Source organism: Marmota marmota, unplaced genomic scaffold, assembly GCF_001458135.2.
Source record: "Marmota marmota marmota unplaced genomic scaffold, marMar, whole genome shotgun sequence".
Taxonomy (NCBI): Eukaryota; Metazoa; Chordata; class Mammalia; order Rodentia; family Sciuridae; genus Marmota; species Marmota marmota.
The window spans coordinates 5,226,943-5,241,664 of record NW_026000205.1 but is presented as its reverse complement, the minus strand read 5'-3'; the positions used below and the strand labels follow the sequence as shown (position 1 = coordinate 5,241,664).

The 14,722-nt window shown below is 58.5% G+C and overlaps 2 protein-coding genes across 3 annotated transcripts; both read left to right on the top strand.

The window, feature by feature from the left end:
* Nucleotides 1-56: 56 nt before the first annotated feature.
* Nucleotides 57-10,303, top strand: Tomm40 (translocase of outer mitochondrial membrane 40). Of its 2 annotated transcripts, none has more exons than XM_048790721.1 (10): nucleotides 57-162; nucleotides 259-538; nucleotides 1,263-1,330; nucleotides 1,799-1,891; nucleotides 2,680-2,802; nucleotides 2,887-2,992; nucleotides 8,263-8,385; nucleotides 8,473-8,549; nucleotides 8,656-8,758; nucleotides 9,645-10,303. In XM_048790721.1, exons 2-10 carry the CDS (start codon nucleotides 265-267, stop codon nucleotides 9,782-9,784), a joined length of 1,107 nt encoding a protein of 368 aa, XP_048646678.1. In that variant the 5' UTR covers nucleotides 57-162; nucleotides 259-264; the 3' UTR covers nucleotides 9,785-10,303. The 2 variants fall into 2 exon arrangements, with proteins under 2 accessions (XP_048646678.1, XP_015352209.1); XM_015496723.2 differs by having other exon boundaries at nucleotides 2,701-2,802; nucleotides 9,645-10,301.
* Nucleotides 10,304-12,555: 2,252 nt separating this feature from the next.
* Nucleotides 12,556-14,130, top strand: Apoe (apolipoprotein E). The gene is made up of 3 exons (XM_015496722.2): nucleotides 12,556-12,651; nucleotides 13,418-13,480; nucleotides 13,939-14,130. The coding sequence occupies exons 2-3, from the start codon at nucleotides 13,438-13,440 to the stop codon at nucleotides 14,124-14,126; spliced, it is 231 nt and encodes a 76-aa protein (XP_015352208.1). The 5' UTR covers nucleotides 12,556-12,651; nucleotides 13,418-13,437; the 3' UTR covers nucleotides 14,127-14,130.
* The last annotated feature ends 592 nt before the right edge of the window (nucleotides 14,131-14,722 follow it).

Below are 14,722 nucleotides of genomic sequence, written 5' to 3'. Positions count from 1 at the left end.
AGCCCGGGCGCCGAAGACGGTGGGTGGAACCTAGTGCTCACTGAACCAATGGGTCAAACGGGGTGGAGTGACGGTGGCGGCGGCGGCGGCGGCAGTGAGTTCGGTTGCGCGTGGCGCACGGGGTGGGAGCGGAGCCCAGGCCGGGAGCAGGCGCCACCGCCAGTGAGAACTTGGGTCTGGAGCAGGGCCGGGGTTCACTGGGGTTGAGTCCGGGGCGCGTGGGCCCTGACCTCTGCCCTTTGACCTCTCCCCTCGCAGGCCACCATGGGGAACGTGTTGGCCGCTAGCTCGCCGCCCGCAGGGCCGCCGCCTCCACCTGCGCCGGCCCTCGTGGGGCTGCCGCCACCTCCGCCCTCGCCGCCGGGCTTCACGCTGCCGCCGCTCGGAGGCGGCCTTGGTGCTGGGGCCAGCGCGGGTCGAGGTTCGGACCGAACCGCGGGGGCTGCCACCGTCAGTGCCGCAGGGGTCGCTGACAACGGGGCCTGCGACTGCCTGCCCAACCCCGGCACGTTCGAAGAGTGCCACCGGAAGTGCAAGGGTGAGGGGCGAGGGGCCTCGGCCGGTGATCCTGATGCCCTGAGCTCGGGGAGGGGTGCGGGACCGGCGCGGAGAGGACACTGGGGACCTTGGGAATTGGCGCGCACCATTGGAGTCACTCAACAGAGCGTTAGGTGTTGACGTTGGGAGCAAATGATGGAAAGTTGGACTTGGGCATAGAACGATGATGCAGATGGTGGAACCGCGGGGTGGACTGCTGTAGCTTGGAGAGAAGCCGTAGACAGCCCTGGAGCTTCAGGATCAGTCACAGCAGACTTCTAGTGTGATCGGGAAGGGAACTGAGGCCCAAGGTCACAGTGTCAGCAAGGTTCCCGTGAGGGGTGGGGCCCAAGGCTTTTGGGGTCCTGGCTTGGAGTAATTATGGTAGTAATAGTGATGGAGACCTATTGAGTTCTGTTCTGCTGTTTAGCTTATGGTAATTCATTAAGTCTTTGGAACAGTTCCATTTAGTGCGTTCTCCCATCTTACAGATGATGAGTTTGACATAAAGTAACTTGGTTAAAGTCACGCAGGTGATGGCATTGGGTGTTGGACACTGGCAAAGTTCCTGGCCCTGTCCACTAGACATTAGTGCCTCCCTAACTGGTTGTGATACTTTGGAGATCTTCTGATGTGGGTCTCTGGAGAGAGCTGGGTGGTAAAGGAGAGTTGACCGTTGGTGTGTCATTTGTCGAGTGGAGTGTGACACCAATTCTCTCCTCCAGAGCTGTTTCCCATTCAGATGGAGGGTGTCAAGCTTACAGTCAACAAAGGGTTGAGTAACCATTTCCAGGTGAGCCCTCCAGGTACCTTTACCCACCAGAGGTCATCACAGCCATCCCCTGCATCCGCACAAGCAAATTCCCTTACCGTCCCTAAAGGGCTGGGCTCCTTCGTACTTGAAAGAACTCAGAGACACTATGCCAGGCTGAATACTCAGTGGGGCCACTGGTAGGGTTTTGGGACAAAGAATCAAGAGATGCCCCTGGCTTCATAGCATGCGGGCAGGAGTGATGTGCCAGGTGTCAGCCACCTGCAGCCCACCCTTTTTGAGTCTCTAATCTAGTTAGGTCATACCTCCTAGTCTGTCCTTTATCAGTGGTCAGGTGTAACCCAGGGCCTCACCTTGGCTAAGCATGCACTGTACCACTAAGCTACCCCCACCCCAGTTTTCATTCCCTGCCCAGAAATCCTGTCTTTTTTCCCCTCCGTTGGGGAAGCCAGACTGGCAAGTACCCCTCAACTTTCCCTTTTCTCCCAGGTGAACCACACCGTAGCCCTCAGCACAATCGGGGAATCCAACTACCACTTCGGGGTCACGTATGTGGGGACAAAGCAGCTGAGTCCCACAGAGGTGAGGTTCCTTTTGCCATCTGCTTGAACAGATATGAAGCCAAACACCCGTCTCAGACCTCAGTGTTGGGAATGGGGACTGGAACTCTCCAAGAGGTGTTGGAACGTGGGCAGTCCCTTCTCCAGCAACTTCCCTGAGCCCCTGCTCTCTCTCTCTCTCTGGTCTTGTGCTGAGTAATGCTGGAGGGGGGACCTGGGTGATCACAACACCAGACAGTGATGGCCCGTGGGCAGGGCTGGGTATCAGGTTGTGGGATTTTAAATGCCAGGTGCTTGGATTTTTCTCTAGGGGGCGCTAGAGAGCCGTGGAACATTTGAACAGGGGAAAGATGATCATCACATTTGTGCTTCAAACATTCCCTCGGACTGCCATGGGGAGGCAGGATATTGGGGTGGGGGTGACTGTAGGTCTGGACTGAGGGAGACAGTACTCATTTAGGTCCCTGTTTTTATTACCTATTTCCCTTCAATAAATTCATTTATTCAGAAAACTTTGTTGTAATTCTGTTGTATGCCTAGCTTTGTGCTGGGATACAGTAGTGACTGAGACACCCGTGAGACTCATAGTCTAGTAGAGTGGGACAGATCTCTTCCCTGAGAGTAATGGTCCAGGGTGGGCACAAAATGGGGGAATTCAAAGGCTGTGGGGACCCAGAGAGAGGCCCTAACCTGGCCCAGGAGCTGAGGGGGCGCTTTATGGAGGATGGAGCCTCGTGCTGAGCCTCTGACTCCAGATTCAGGGCTTGGGCCTCCTGATGACATACTAAAGTGCTGCCTTCCAACCTCTAACCTGCCCTCTCCCCACCGCAGGCGTTCCCAGTGCTGGTGGGTGACATGGATAACAGTGGCAGCCTCAACGCTCAGGTCATTCACCAGCTGGGCCCTGGCCTCAGGTCCAAGATGGCCATCCAGGTGAGTGGGGGCGAGCACCGCCTATTCCTGGGCCAGCCAGGTGCTCCTGGCACAGCTGCTGCCCTCACACTCCCCTCCCCACAGACCCAGCAGTCGAAGTTTGTGAACTGGCAGGTGGATGGGGAGTACCGGGGTTCCGACTTCACAGCAGCCGTCACCCTAGGAAACCCAGACGTTCTCGTGGGTTCAGGTAAGAGGCCTTGGAGGGTGGTTGCAAACCCCTGTCCCAGCCTTAGCAAATCTGTTTGCTTCTCTGGACCTGCTTTTCCACCCTGTGAGAAGTGATGGAAGGGACTGGCTCTGAAACCGGCCAGGCTGGGGTGGCTTGGTGGTAGAGTGCTTGGCCGCCACTCTGGACTGGGACGTGGGCCTTGGTTTCCTCCTGGGTGGACCTGGGCTGCCTCTGAGCCAGCGGGTGGTTTCATAGTTGGTGTCCTGTTGACAGGAATCTTAGAGCGACGCTAGCTATAGGTAGATACCCAAGTCACGTGAGTTGCTTTTGACGCTTTAACTCGGGGGGTGGGGGGCTCCATGTTGGTTCTGGGGCACAGAAAAGGTCACTAGATGACAGAGGCCACGTGCAGTTGTGAAGGGAGGTGGGGGCTGAGGATTCCTGTCTGGGTGGGGTAGGGGCAGGGACTGTGGCTCTGTCTGTATTTCTAGCCTCTCCCTCTCGGTTCCCTTTTTTAGGTGACTTGTGTGTGTCTCGTCTCGTGGGTACCTAGAGAGTGTGGGGGGGGTTCTGGGTTTAAGGTGGGGATTAAAGAAAACTGTCCAGCCTCCTGGACCTTCCATTCCAACAGGGCAGACACAGGGAAGGAGGGGCAGGCGAAGGTGACAGATAGGCCTCTTTCCATAGGTGACATAAGAACCGTGTGAGGGAAGGAACCAGGCAGGTGGCAGGGAGGGTGGTTCGGCCTAAGGAACCAGAAGTGCAAAGGCCCTGAGGCAGGACCCTTGAAACAAACTCCAAGGTCACAGGATTTTGACCTTTCTTCTGAGTGAGTCTGGGGTGATAGGAGGGTTTTCAGTGGGTGAGAGACGAGGTCTGATGTAGCTGTCACAGGGCCCCTCATGCTGATGCTTGGGGAACAGTATAAGGGATCGGGATGGAGGGGATTGGTTCTGGCTTGGCTGGAAGGGGATTCGCCTGACACTGGGCGCCGGGGTGACGGGAATCGGACAGCTCTGCAGTCTCGGTCTTGAGCAGCGGGAAGGATGGAGCCAGCAGTTCCTGGGCTGCGTGCTAGTGGAGCGTGGCTCTTGGGGTGAGTCCTGAGCCAGTGAGTATGCGGTGTTGGGGAACCAGGGCCGGTTTGGGATCCCTGGGGTGCCCAGGGACAGTGGTTACTTCTTCCTGTGAGAGGCCAGGGAGATTTCTCAGAGAAGTTGTCACCTTCACGCTTCCAGAGGAAGGAGGAACCACCCCCAGCCAGAGACAAGAGTGAGAATATTTGAGGCCAGGCAGCACCTAGACCAGGACTTGGCAGAGGAAAGGGCCGTGTCATAAAATCAGGAGACAGGGAAGGTGGGGAAGGCAGCAGGTGACAGGAGGGGCCTCAAAGGCCAGGAGGAATCACTTCCTGTCCCCTGCTAACCTGTCTTCACTCCTTCTCTCACCCTCACTCCACCTGAGTCACGCAGGCTTTTCCGGTAGTTCTTTCCGCCCCAGGACATTTGCACACACTATTTCTGCTGCCTCCCTCCTGCCTCAGTGTAGCTGCCATCAGCGCACGCGTCACCCTCTCAGGAAGCCTTTCTTGACTGACTAGTGTCCATCTTTGCACTGTATCACCTTGCCCTGTCCCTGGACCTTGTGGCACTTGTGGTTGTCTTCCTTCCTGCTGCTAGCCTTCCAGAGGAGAGGGCGAGGGCAAGGGCTGGCCCCCATCATCCCTGTGTGCTCGTCCCTGTGTCCCTGTGTGTGCAGAGCCTGGAACCCTGCTGAAAACAGCTGAAGCTCAGAAGGTGCCAAGGAGCAGGGCCGGGTGGGGCAGGTCCTGCTGTGGCTTTGGCTTGTTGTGGTGGTGCTGGGGGTGGAGCCCTGGGCTTGCGCTCTACCTGAGCCACCCCCAGGCCTGGGTCCTGCTTTGTACTTCTAGGTCAGGCCTGGCCCCCCACGCTTGCTCAGTACCCCGGCCTCTGGTGCAGGGGCCAGGGAAGGGGCTTGGTGGGTCCCTCAGCCGCCTCGAAGGGCAGCTGCCCCTGTCCCCACCTTACCGAAACCCAGAGAGGACACAGGGCACGTCAGACTCAGTTCCCTGCTCGGCTTTGTGGACCCCATTCCCCGGGCCACCTTGCCAGCGGGTTGCTCTGTGCTCCCCAGCGCACCTCCTGAGCACATCCACCACGGCCCTTACACGTGTCTGTTCATCTCCTCAGACACCAAGACAGCCCTCTGCCCAGGGCACCACTGAGTCACTTGCCGAACACAGTGACTCAGACTTGGACTCGGGCTCCACCTGCCCTGAGCCTCAGTCTCCTTGTCTGTTACATGGCCATGATGGCACAGCCACCATTTAATGACATATTGATTGGAGAGCTCTCCGCAGGCCCAGGGGTGAAGTCAGTTGCCTGGGGCCACGGGACTGGGGTCCCTGGAGCTTCTGCTACACCCTGAGCACCTGCCTAGGAGGGCAGGGCTGGGACACACACAGGGGACTGAGACAGGACAGCACTTAGAGTCCCAAGGGGCTTAGGACATAGCTCAGGGGTAGAGCACTTGCCCTTTGTGTGTGAACCCAGGGGTACTTACTTAACCACTGAGCCATGCCCCCAGCCCTTTTTTTTTTTAAGACCAAGTTTCAATAAATTGCCTAGGGCCTAAGTTGCTGCGACTGGCTTTGAACTTGAGGTTCTCCTGCCTCAGCCTCACAGGTCCCTATGTTCACAGACATGGACCTTGTCGGCTTGCTTAGCACATTTGAGGACCTGGATTCAATCACCAACACCACAAAAAACAAAAACAAAAACAAAAAAAAACATTCACATAATGAATGTGCTCTTGATTGGGAAATCCTATCCAGGAAAAGTTCAGATTGCTATAATGACTTCCAACAAGGGGCCCCGTCTTACCAGCAGTGACAAGGACAGTTTCTCTAAAATGGCAGTGTGTGGCCCCAGGGGCAAGAATCAGGGAAAGGAGAGGGAAACGCTCACTGAGCGGTCACTGTGGTGTGGCAGAGGCAGAGGGAATCTGGCTGAGCCAGGAGCCCCCTTTCTGCAGGTGCCCCCTGCCTCCGCCTCTGCCGTGGGCGGCCACCACTTGTTCAGTCCTGCCCCCGGTGACTTCCCCAAGCAGCAGCGCTGCAGGTGTGGCATCCCAGCCTGCTGTCCCACCACTCCTGCCCAGCAGGTTTGGGCAGCAGTTGGGCAGACAGGGCCCCTTTCCCAGCCTGCCTGAGGCCTCTCCCCACACAGAGGAGAGGTGGCTCTGGGCCACCTCCCCTGCTGCTCTCATGGAGCACAGTTTTGTTGATCATCAAGGGGATGCCGGGCTCCTTTATGTGATGCAGAGGATCAAACCCATGCCTCATGCACACTAGGCGAGCGCTCTACCACTCAGCCCCAAGCTCCGTTTTGTTTTTGTGATGCTGGGGATGGGACCCAGGGCCTGGCTCTGTAGGCAAGCCTCCCCCACTGCGGCCCACGGCCTGCAGGCATCCTGTTAAGTGCTAGAAACTCAAAATGCCTGGGCTCTTCTTTGGAGTGGGGAGGACATTTCAAAAACAGCTGGAAACTCTCACTGTCAGGGACCTTCTGCATTCCTGTCCACTGCCCAGGAGGGGCGGAGGCAGGAGACCAGGGCGGGAGAGTTCAGTGGGGGCAGACCCCAGAGAGGCAGCCAAACCTCAGAAACACTCAGAAGATGCAGGTGTCCGGCTGGCAGTAGGAATGGTTCACCAGCTGAAGGGGCAGTGGCATAGGCCCAGGGTGAAGTGGGAGAGTCCTGTGTGTTCATGCAGCTCCGCAGGGTAACGGCTCTGGCTGAGGTGTTAAGAGAAGGGGATGAGGCCTTTTTTGAAGTTGGGACCAAGCCACAGAGGGTCTCAGCTGTGCGGTGAGAAGCCAGGATCTTTTCAAGGTTCTGGGGAGCCATCGCAGATTGTGGGCACTGGGAGAACAGAATCAGGTTTGTGTTTGGAGAGAGGGACGGGGGAGGTGGGAGAGGTGGCTGGAGTAGGTGGTGGCAAGGCGGAGGCCCTGGAGATAAGGAGGGTGGTTGGAGACACCTGGGGATGTGCTGGCCCTTGTCCCAGTAGTTCCCACAGCTGGAAGGCCAGAGGAGATGCTATGTTGAGTCCCTGTGTCTGTGACTGTATGGCTCCTTCTCTGAGGCCTCAGTTGCCGTACAGATGGCAGAGGGGTGGCTTGACAGTGCAGTCTCGATCGTGCTCGGCGCTTCATTGTGTCATCTGCTCACTGGAGAAAGGAGGGTCACAATGGTCAGAGGAACATGGGGGCCCAGCTTCAGCCCACCGCAGTGCCCTGGCCAGGAACTTGAGGCCCCCATCCATTCTGGCTGGCCCCTCTTGCAGGCTGCCAGCCCCTCTGGCTGGCCCAACCAAGATGGTCATTCACCTGCCCCTGAGAATCTGCCTCGGTTCCCCACCTGGGAAGCCACTGGTCTCCGTGCTCCGCCCCGACCTGTCCTCTCTGCACCCTGCCTTCCCCATCCCTTGGGGCTGCTGCTTCTCTGGGGGTTTCGTCCTGTGCGCCCACGTCTGTGTCCACCAGTCTTGCCTTGTCCCTCTCCTTTGGTCCCAGCGTCTGTGCTGTCTTCAGTGCTGTGTCTGCAGCTCCTTTCTCCCCTGTCAGGTGACATGGCTCTTGTCGCCTGTTCTCTGCTGGGCTCCAGAGACCCAAGCAAATCACTGTCAGTCCTCGGCCTCGAGGAGTCACGCTGGCCGTTGCGGTACACGCAGGCCTCTGGTGCAGACCCCAGTGTGACGGGTCCTAGTGATGGTGGACCTGTCACTTGGTCTTTGTCACAACCCCAGGGAGGAGTCATGTTAACAGAGAAGTGATGTCAGTGGCCAAGGCCACTGGGCTGGCAGTGCTGGGCAGCCACCTCCCGTCCTCCACTGTGCCCTCCTGCCTACTCCCCTCCTGCCTCTCACTGCACCAGCGAGGCCCGGAGCCTGGGCCGAGGCATGGCGGCCTGGCTCCACCCTGGCACATTTTGTGAGCCTGGGGGAGAGACCCGCCTCCCTCAGCGTCTGCCCCCGTCCATCCGTGCTGGGGTGAGTGTGGGCTGCACTGGGCCAGGTGGAGTCCTGCAGGCCAGGGTGCCATCACAGGCCTGGGAGGCTGACCCCCGGCAGGTTAGCAGGCCAGGAGCTGTTGTGAGGGCAGGACCAAGGCCTGCAGGGAGGGACCAGGGACCCGCCCAGCTTCCTGTAGGCGGAGCCTGGTCCCCACCTGCTGGCTGGGCTGGAGCTGACTGTCCCCTGTCCTCAGGAATCCTCGTGGCCCACTACCTCCAGAGCATCACGCCATGCCTGGCCCTGGGTGGAGAGCTGGTCTACCACCGGCGGCCCGGAGAAGAAGGCACCGTCATGTCGCTGGCTGGGAAATACACACGTGAGCCTGGGCTGAGGGCAGGGCAGGGACCTGGCTTCCCAGATGGCGCATCTCCTTGGTGACCACCCCCACTGTCCTCTCTTACAGTTAACAACTGGTTGGCCACAGTGACACTTGGCCAAGCAGGCATGCACGCGACGTACTACCACAAAGCCAGTGACCAGGTGAGCTGGCGGCCCGTGTGGAGGGCGTGCTCACAGGCCGGGGTCTCAGGCTGTGCACCTGGAACCCAGAGGTGGTAGCTCACTCTTGCGCTGTCCACTCCTCCAGCTACAGGTAGGCGTGGAGTTCGAGGCCAGTACGAGGATGCAGGACACCAGCGTCTCCTTTGGGTACCAGCTGGACCTGCCGAAGGCCAACCTCCTCTTCAAAGGTAAACCCTGTTACCCTCCGTGGAAAACAGATAAGAGGTGACTCGGCTCGTGGTGGGTGTGGAGGCCAAAGGAGATGAGGGACGGCTGTGTGCCAGGGTTTTGTGGGCCTCCAAAGCACCCAGGGAGGCTTTTTTTAATAAGTAGGTGCTGGGGCCCCACCCCTGGAACATCTGATGCCCATGTCTGGGCCGAACCCAGAGCATCGTGCTCTCTGCCCACCCCCCGTAAGGAGAAGGCACCCTGGAAATCTTGTGCCCCCCATTCATCCCACATTAGTAGGAATTGAGGCTCTGGGAAGTGGCCTGGTCATCAGGATGACTGTCTCCAGTCCTGATGACCATGCCTGAGCCGCAGTGTTCCTAGGTTTAAGGTAGGCAGCAGCCACCTGGGGGGTCGGGAACTTGTCCACTGCTGCAGCCTGCCCTCCTGGTGACCCTCTGCTACATGGCCAGCCTGCGTGAGGGGACCTTCTGGAGTGCCAGGTTTGCTTCTGGCACCTTCCTTCTGACCCTTCACAAGGTGCGGTGACAGCTCCATGCAGTGGCCCATCTGCAAGGTCCTGCACAATCCTTAGAAGACATCTTGGTCTTTGGGCAGAGGCGGCCCCTGCTCGGCCCTGTCTGCAGGCCCGCAATGGGGAGCACTGCCCGGTCCCTGGAGGAGTATGACCCAGAGTGGACCCACTGGGGTGGGGTCCCGGGGTCCTGGCAAGGGCTTCCCAGAGCAAGGAGCAAGCTGTCTGCTCCCAGGAGTGAAGGGGCTGGGCTGCACGGAGTGGCTTCCAGGTGCAGGTTGCTGTGGTCAGCTGCCTGAGGAGGCCTGGAGTGGCCACATAGGGACAGGGTGGGACCTAGCACATCTCTTAGCACAGCTGTTGACCCACAGGCTCCGTGGACAGTAACTGGATCGTGGGCGCCACCCTGGAGAAGAAGCTGCCACCCCTGCCTCTGACGCTGGCCCTCGGGGCCTTCCTGAACCACCGCAAGAACAAGTTCCAGTGCGGCTTCGGCCTCACCATCGGCTGAGTCCACGCTGAGTCCACTCCGGCCTCCACGCCCTTCCTCCTCCTCCACCTCCCCGGAGGGAGACCTGAGCCCCTCCCCCTCCTCTCCCTCCCTCCTCCAGTGTCGGGGGGCAGCGGAAAGGAGGGGACCCGCCACCCCAGCAGCTGAGGAGGGGGTGCTGGATCCAAGGGGGCGCTTCGGGACTCTGAGCGCCGGGGCCGGGTGAGCCCAGTGGGCCTGGGGTCCCAGGGGGGATTCCGGAATCTGGGCGCTGGATTCTGAGCACCAGGGCAGAAGTGGCCAGACAACCTCAGGGAGGAGTGTCATGGCGTCCCCATCCTTCACAGAGGGCCCCGCCGAGCCCGCCCAAGGGGCAGCAAGAGGAGCTCCCCGCCCCGTCAGCCCGCCCTGCCCACTTTCCCTTCTACCCCTCAGTATAAATCATGTTTATAAGTTATAGAAGAACCGGGACATTTTACAGAAAAAAATGAAAAAAAAAAAAAAAACAATATACATGGGGGGAAAGCGCAGTTGAGGTGAGGTGCCTCCGTTTTCTGTGGTTCTTCCTGCGGTGGCCAGCAGGGGGCGCGGGGGTCCGGGGCACAGGACAGCCTGGCACTCTGCTAGGGAAGAGCCTGGCCAGGACCACAGCACCCCGTGGCCTGGGCCCCACAGGGACAGCACAGCCTTCCTTTGCAAGAGGGCGGGGTCTCCAGGTCAGTGGCCACAGAGGACTTTGTTCCTGCAGACTGAAGCAACAGGGATGACTGGGGCTGGGGGCAGGGTCTCCGGACTCCAGGATCTTCCCAGATGACACAGGAAGAGGGTGGTAGGGCTTCTCAGGACCTTCACAGCTTTCATTAACGTCACGGAGGATCCAGGCTGCTGGGAGGGCATCAGGACTGTTAAGAAAGGAAGAGCCACCTGAGGGGAGGAGAGCAGCCAGGGGTTGGGACAGGGAGTGGGATGGGTCGCCTGTATCTGAGGGATTGTTGGGTTTTTTCTTTTGATGTGGGATCTCCCCGTCTCCCAGCCAGTTGTCTGAACTTCTGTGCCCAAGTGACCCCTGCCCTCCACCTCCCCAGCTGGAGGGCCGACTGCCCTGCACTCAGCAGGAGGCGTCGGAGTTGGCCAGGCTGGAGCTCACAGACTACTGACTCCCCCAGACAGGAACTGAAACCCTGCCCCCCCCCCCAGGATTGGCGGGGTGCTGCTGGGTACAGATGACCCCTAGTTACCCTCAGAAGCCACCTCCCCGCCTCTGCCAGCCATCTGTAAGTCCAAAGCAAAGAGTCCTGGGCCTGACCAGGCATGAGGGCTCCCTCCTCAGGTGCTCAGCCTCCTACCACAGGATCCAGGGCTCCCAGCCCCTTGAGGAGCCAGGTGTGAGCCCCAGGGCCCTGTCCTTGCTCTGGCTTCTCCCTGTGCCTCAAGTCTGAAACAGCGGGGAGCACGAGGACTGTCAAGTTCCTGACCCATCATGTCCCTGAGCTGATACAGGTCCTACTCTGCCAGGGACTGTCCCCAGTACCTGCCACCTAGTTAATCACCTGGCCTTATTGCCAAGCCACGTCTGACACTGCAGCTCTTAAGACCACCCCACCCCCATGCTGGCATCGAATCCGGGTGCTCTACCACTGAGCCACGTCCCCAGCCCGTTTCATTTTGAGTGGGTCTCACCAAGTTGCCCAGCCTGGCTGCAAACTTGCAATCCTCCGCCTCGCCTCCCGAGGCCTGGGATTGGACGTGTGCGCTGCGCCAGCTGCTTTCCCACTTTTTTGTTTTGTTTTTAACATTTTTTTAGTTGTAGTTGGACACAATACCTTTATTTTTATTTGTTTTTAATTTTATGTGGTGCTGAGGATCGAGCCCAGCGCCTCACACTTGCTAGGTGAGCGCTCTACTGCTGAGTCACAACCCCAGCCCCCCACACACACTTTTTTTTAAAAAATATTTTTAAGTTGTCAATGGACCTTTATTTATTTGTATGTGGTGCTGAGAACAGAACCCAGTGCCTCCCACATGCTAGGCAAGTGCTCTACCACTCAGCCCCAGCCCCAGCCCATGCTTTCCCACTTTTATAGTAAAGAGGCTGCTCAGAGGTGGGTCGTTTGCCCAAGATCACAAGCTGGCAGTGGGCAGAGGCAGGATTCAAGTGCCAGTGGGCAGGTCTGGAGTCCAAACCTAACGGCACTTTTTGCTTCCAGCCTATGAAGAGCACCCTGCCTGTCCCAGCCAGCGGCTGCTGGGTTCCCGTTTCACAAGTGGAGGAAAGAGCTCTAAGAGGTGGTCACCTGCACCCGGGGTCACACTCAAGAGAGGGAGCAAGGGCCAGGTGCGGTGGCGCACGTCTGTAATCCCAGCGCCTCGGAAGGCTGAGACAGGAGGACTGTGAATTCAAAGCAGGTCTCAGCAACAAGGAGGCGCTAAGCAGCTCAGTGAGACCCTGTCTCTAAATAAAAAGTACAAAATAGGGCTGGGGATGTGGCTCCGCAGCCGAGTGCCCCTGAGTTCAATCTCCGCCCTGCCTCCTCCCCCAAAAATAGATGGAGCAAGGGTTAAAACCAAGTTTCACTCAAGTGCTCATGCCCATAAGGTCCCCGGCACCCCATAATAGAGGAGGACGCCTGGATTACTGAATGAGGAGTCGTCTCCCTTCCTGGGGGCTGGGGGTGGGAAGTGGTCCAAGGCCTCCACGCCCCACCTCCTTGGCCCTGTTGTGTGTGAGGAGGGAGAGGACAGCCTGCCTCGTGACAGGGGGCTGGCCGAGCCCGCCCTAGCCCTGGGGTAGGGGGCGGGGCAGGGGAGCCCTATAATTGGAGGAGTCTGGGCTCCCAGAGCCCTGCTCAGCTCCTGCGGACTCAAAGGACCCGGTACCCCAGGAACCGGTGAGATGTGCAGCCAGAGGGTGCAGGGACCAGCAGAGGGGTCTTGGGATGATGTGGACACCTCAAAACCCCCTGACCTTTAGGGAAAGTCAGGGGCTAGGAGGAAAGGGCAGGAAGCTCAGAGAGCCATTTGGGAGACAAGATGGGGGAGAAGCAGTGACCGGCCTCTGCCTGGATCAGTCCAGACACAGGACCAGGGGAGTGGACCTTGAAAAGCCAGCGGTAGGGCCTCCCACCCTATCTAGAAGGTGGAGGGTGGGGGGCAGCATTTGGGGCAGCTGGAAAAACCCAGAGATGAATCCTAGCCAAATCCCACTGTCATTTATTGAGCACCTACTGGATGCCCCCATTTGTCTTCAGGTCTCCATAATCCAGGATGCAGGGGTGGCTAGACCAGATTGAAAGAAGGACTTTTCTATGAGGGTTAAATTAGCATGTAGATTGAAATCAGCTCTTAGAGGCGACTTTGGAGCATAGAATGTGAAGGTGGATGGAGGAACGCAGAGCTGGACCTTAGAGAGCCCGGCTGGGTGGGGGCTCAGTGGAATCTGAACCCTGGAGAGGGAGATGGAATTTTGGCAGTGAATGGAGAGATAGGAGAAGACAAAGAGGGAGTTAAACAGCTGAGTTGGGGGGAGCAGCCTGGTGAATGTTTATGATTGGATTAGGTTATCTCAGATCTTGGGGTGGGGAGGCTTTGAAGGTGGGGCCAGGCTGGGGGGAGGAGTCCCCACAAGGCTGTTGATTCAGTCTCTCCCCTCCCCAGACTGACCATCAGGCAGAAAGATGAAGGTTCTGTGGGCCGTGTTGGTGACCACGCTCCTGGCAGGTATGGAAGCAGGGCCTGCCTGCCTGGTGACCTGCATGTCCCTCTTCTACCCCTTGGCCTCCATTCAAGTCCTCAACCCCCTCTTCTGTGACCCATCCTCCTTGAGAGTGAGGCCCAGGTCTGAGGCCTCCCTGACCTTCACTCGCCCTGAGCAGCTGCTGTCCGCTCTCTGGCCTGTTTTCCCATCTATAAAATGGGCACAAGCAATGTCGTGCTGCCGTGCTCTCAGGTAGGTTGTGAGTACCGGCCAAGAGTCGGCTGTGACTCTCCTCATTCTCCCTCGCCCCTGTGCAACCCGACATAGGGCCCACAAAGGCACGAAGGACGTGGACAGTGATTAATCAGACCACCCCCTCCCTGCCCGCCTGGGCTCCAAGGAGGCCCTGAGCACTGTGTAGCGCCTGCTCTGTGTGAGGGAGCGTGCCTGACCCTGATGGCCCCGAACTTGCCCTACACAGGATGCCGGGCGGAGCTGGAACTGGAGCCAGAGGTACAGGAGCAGACCAATTGGCAGATTGGCCAGACCCGCCAGCCCTGGGAGCTGGCACTGGGCCGCTTCTGGGATTACCTGCACTGGGTGCAGACGCTCTCTGACCAGGTGCAGGAGGAGCTGCTCAGCTCCCAGGTCACCCAGGAACTGGCGTGAGTGCCCCCACCCCCCGGCCTTTGACCCTGTTGCTGCCTCTGGATCCTCTGAACCTCCAAGGACTTGGGTTCTTTTCTGTCCCTGGGTCTCTGCCTCTTTCTTGCTCTCCTTTAAACTCCTGGCTTTCCTCTCTGCTTCCCCAGCTCTCTGTCCCTGCCCATCCTCCAGGCTCACAGGCTGGTGCTCTCTGCCTCTGTCCCACATCCCCATCCCCTTTACTTATTTATTTATATTTTTTAGTTGTATATGGACAGAATACCTTTATTTTATTCATTTATTTTTATGTAGTGCTGAGGATCAAACCCATGCCTCACACATGCCAGGCAAGCGCTCTACCACTGAGCCGCCACCCCAGTCCCCGCTCCTCCCTTTTTACTTTTTATTTTGAGACACTATCTCACTAAGTTGTTTAGGACCTTGATCAATTGCTGAGGCTGGCCTCCCACTTGGGATCCTCCTGCCTCTGCCTCCCAAGTTGCTGGTGTTACAGGCATGTGCCGCCACGCCTGGCCCCTGGTCCTTCTGTCGTCTTGATCTCTCTGCATCTGTCTCAGTCTCCTCTGGGCCTCTTCCCCTTCCTCCTCTTCCCCTTCGGG

Coding starts and splice junctions, on each gene's coding strand:
- Tomm40 (XM_048790721.1), top strand. CDS start 265: ATGGGGAACGTGTTGGCCGCTAGCTCGCCGCCCGCAGGGCCGCCGCCT. Junction 8,550..8,655: donor ACCACAAAGCCAGTGACCAG/GTGAGCTGGCGG, acceptor CCACTCCTCCAG/CTACAGGTAGGCGTGGAGTT. Junction 8,759..9,644: donor GGCCAACCTCCTCTTCAAAG/GTAAACCCTGTT, acceptor GTTGACCCACAG/GCTCCGTGGACAGTAACTGG.
- Apoe (XM_015496722.2), top strand. CDS start 13,438: ATGAAGGTTCTGTGGGCCGTGTTGGTGACCACGCTCCTGGCAG. Junction 13,481..13,938: donor GGTGACCACGCTCCTGGCAG/GTATGGAAGCAG, acceptor TGCCCTACACAG/GATGCCGGGCGGAGCTGGAA.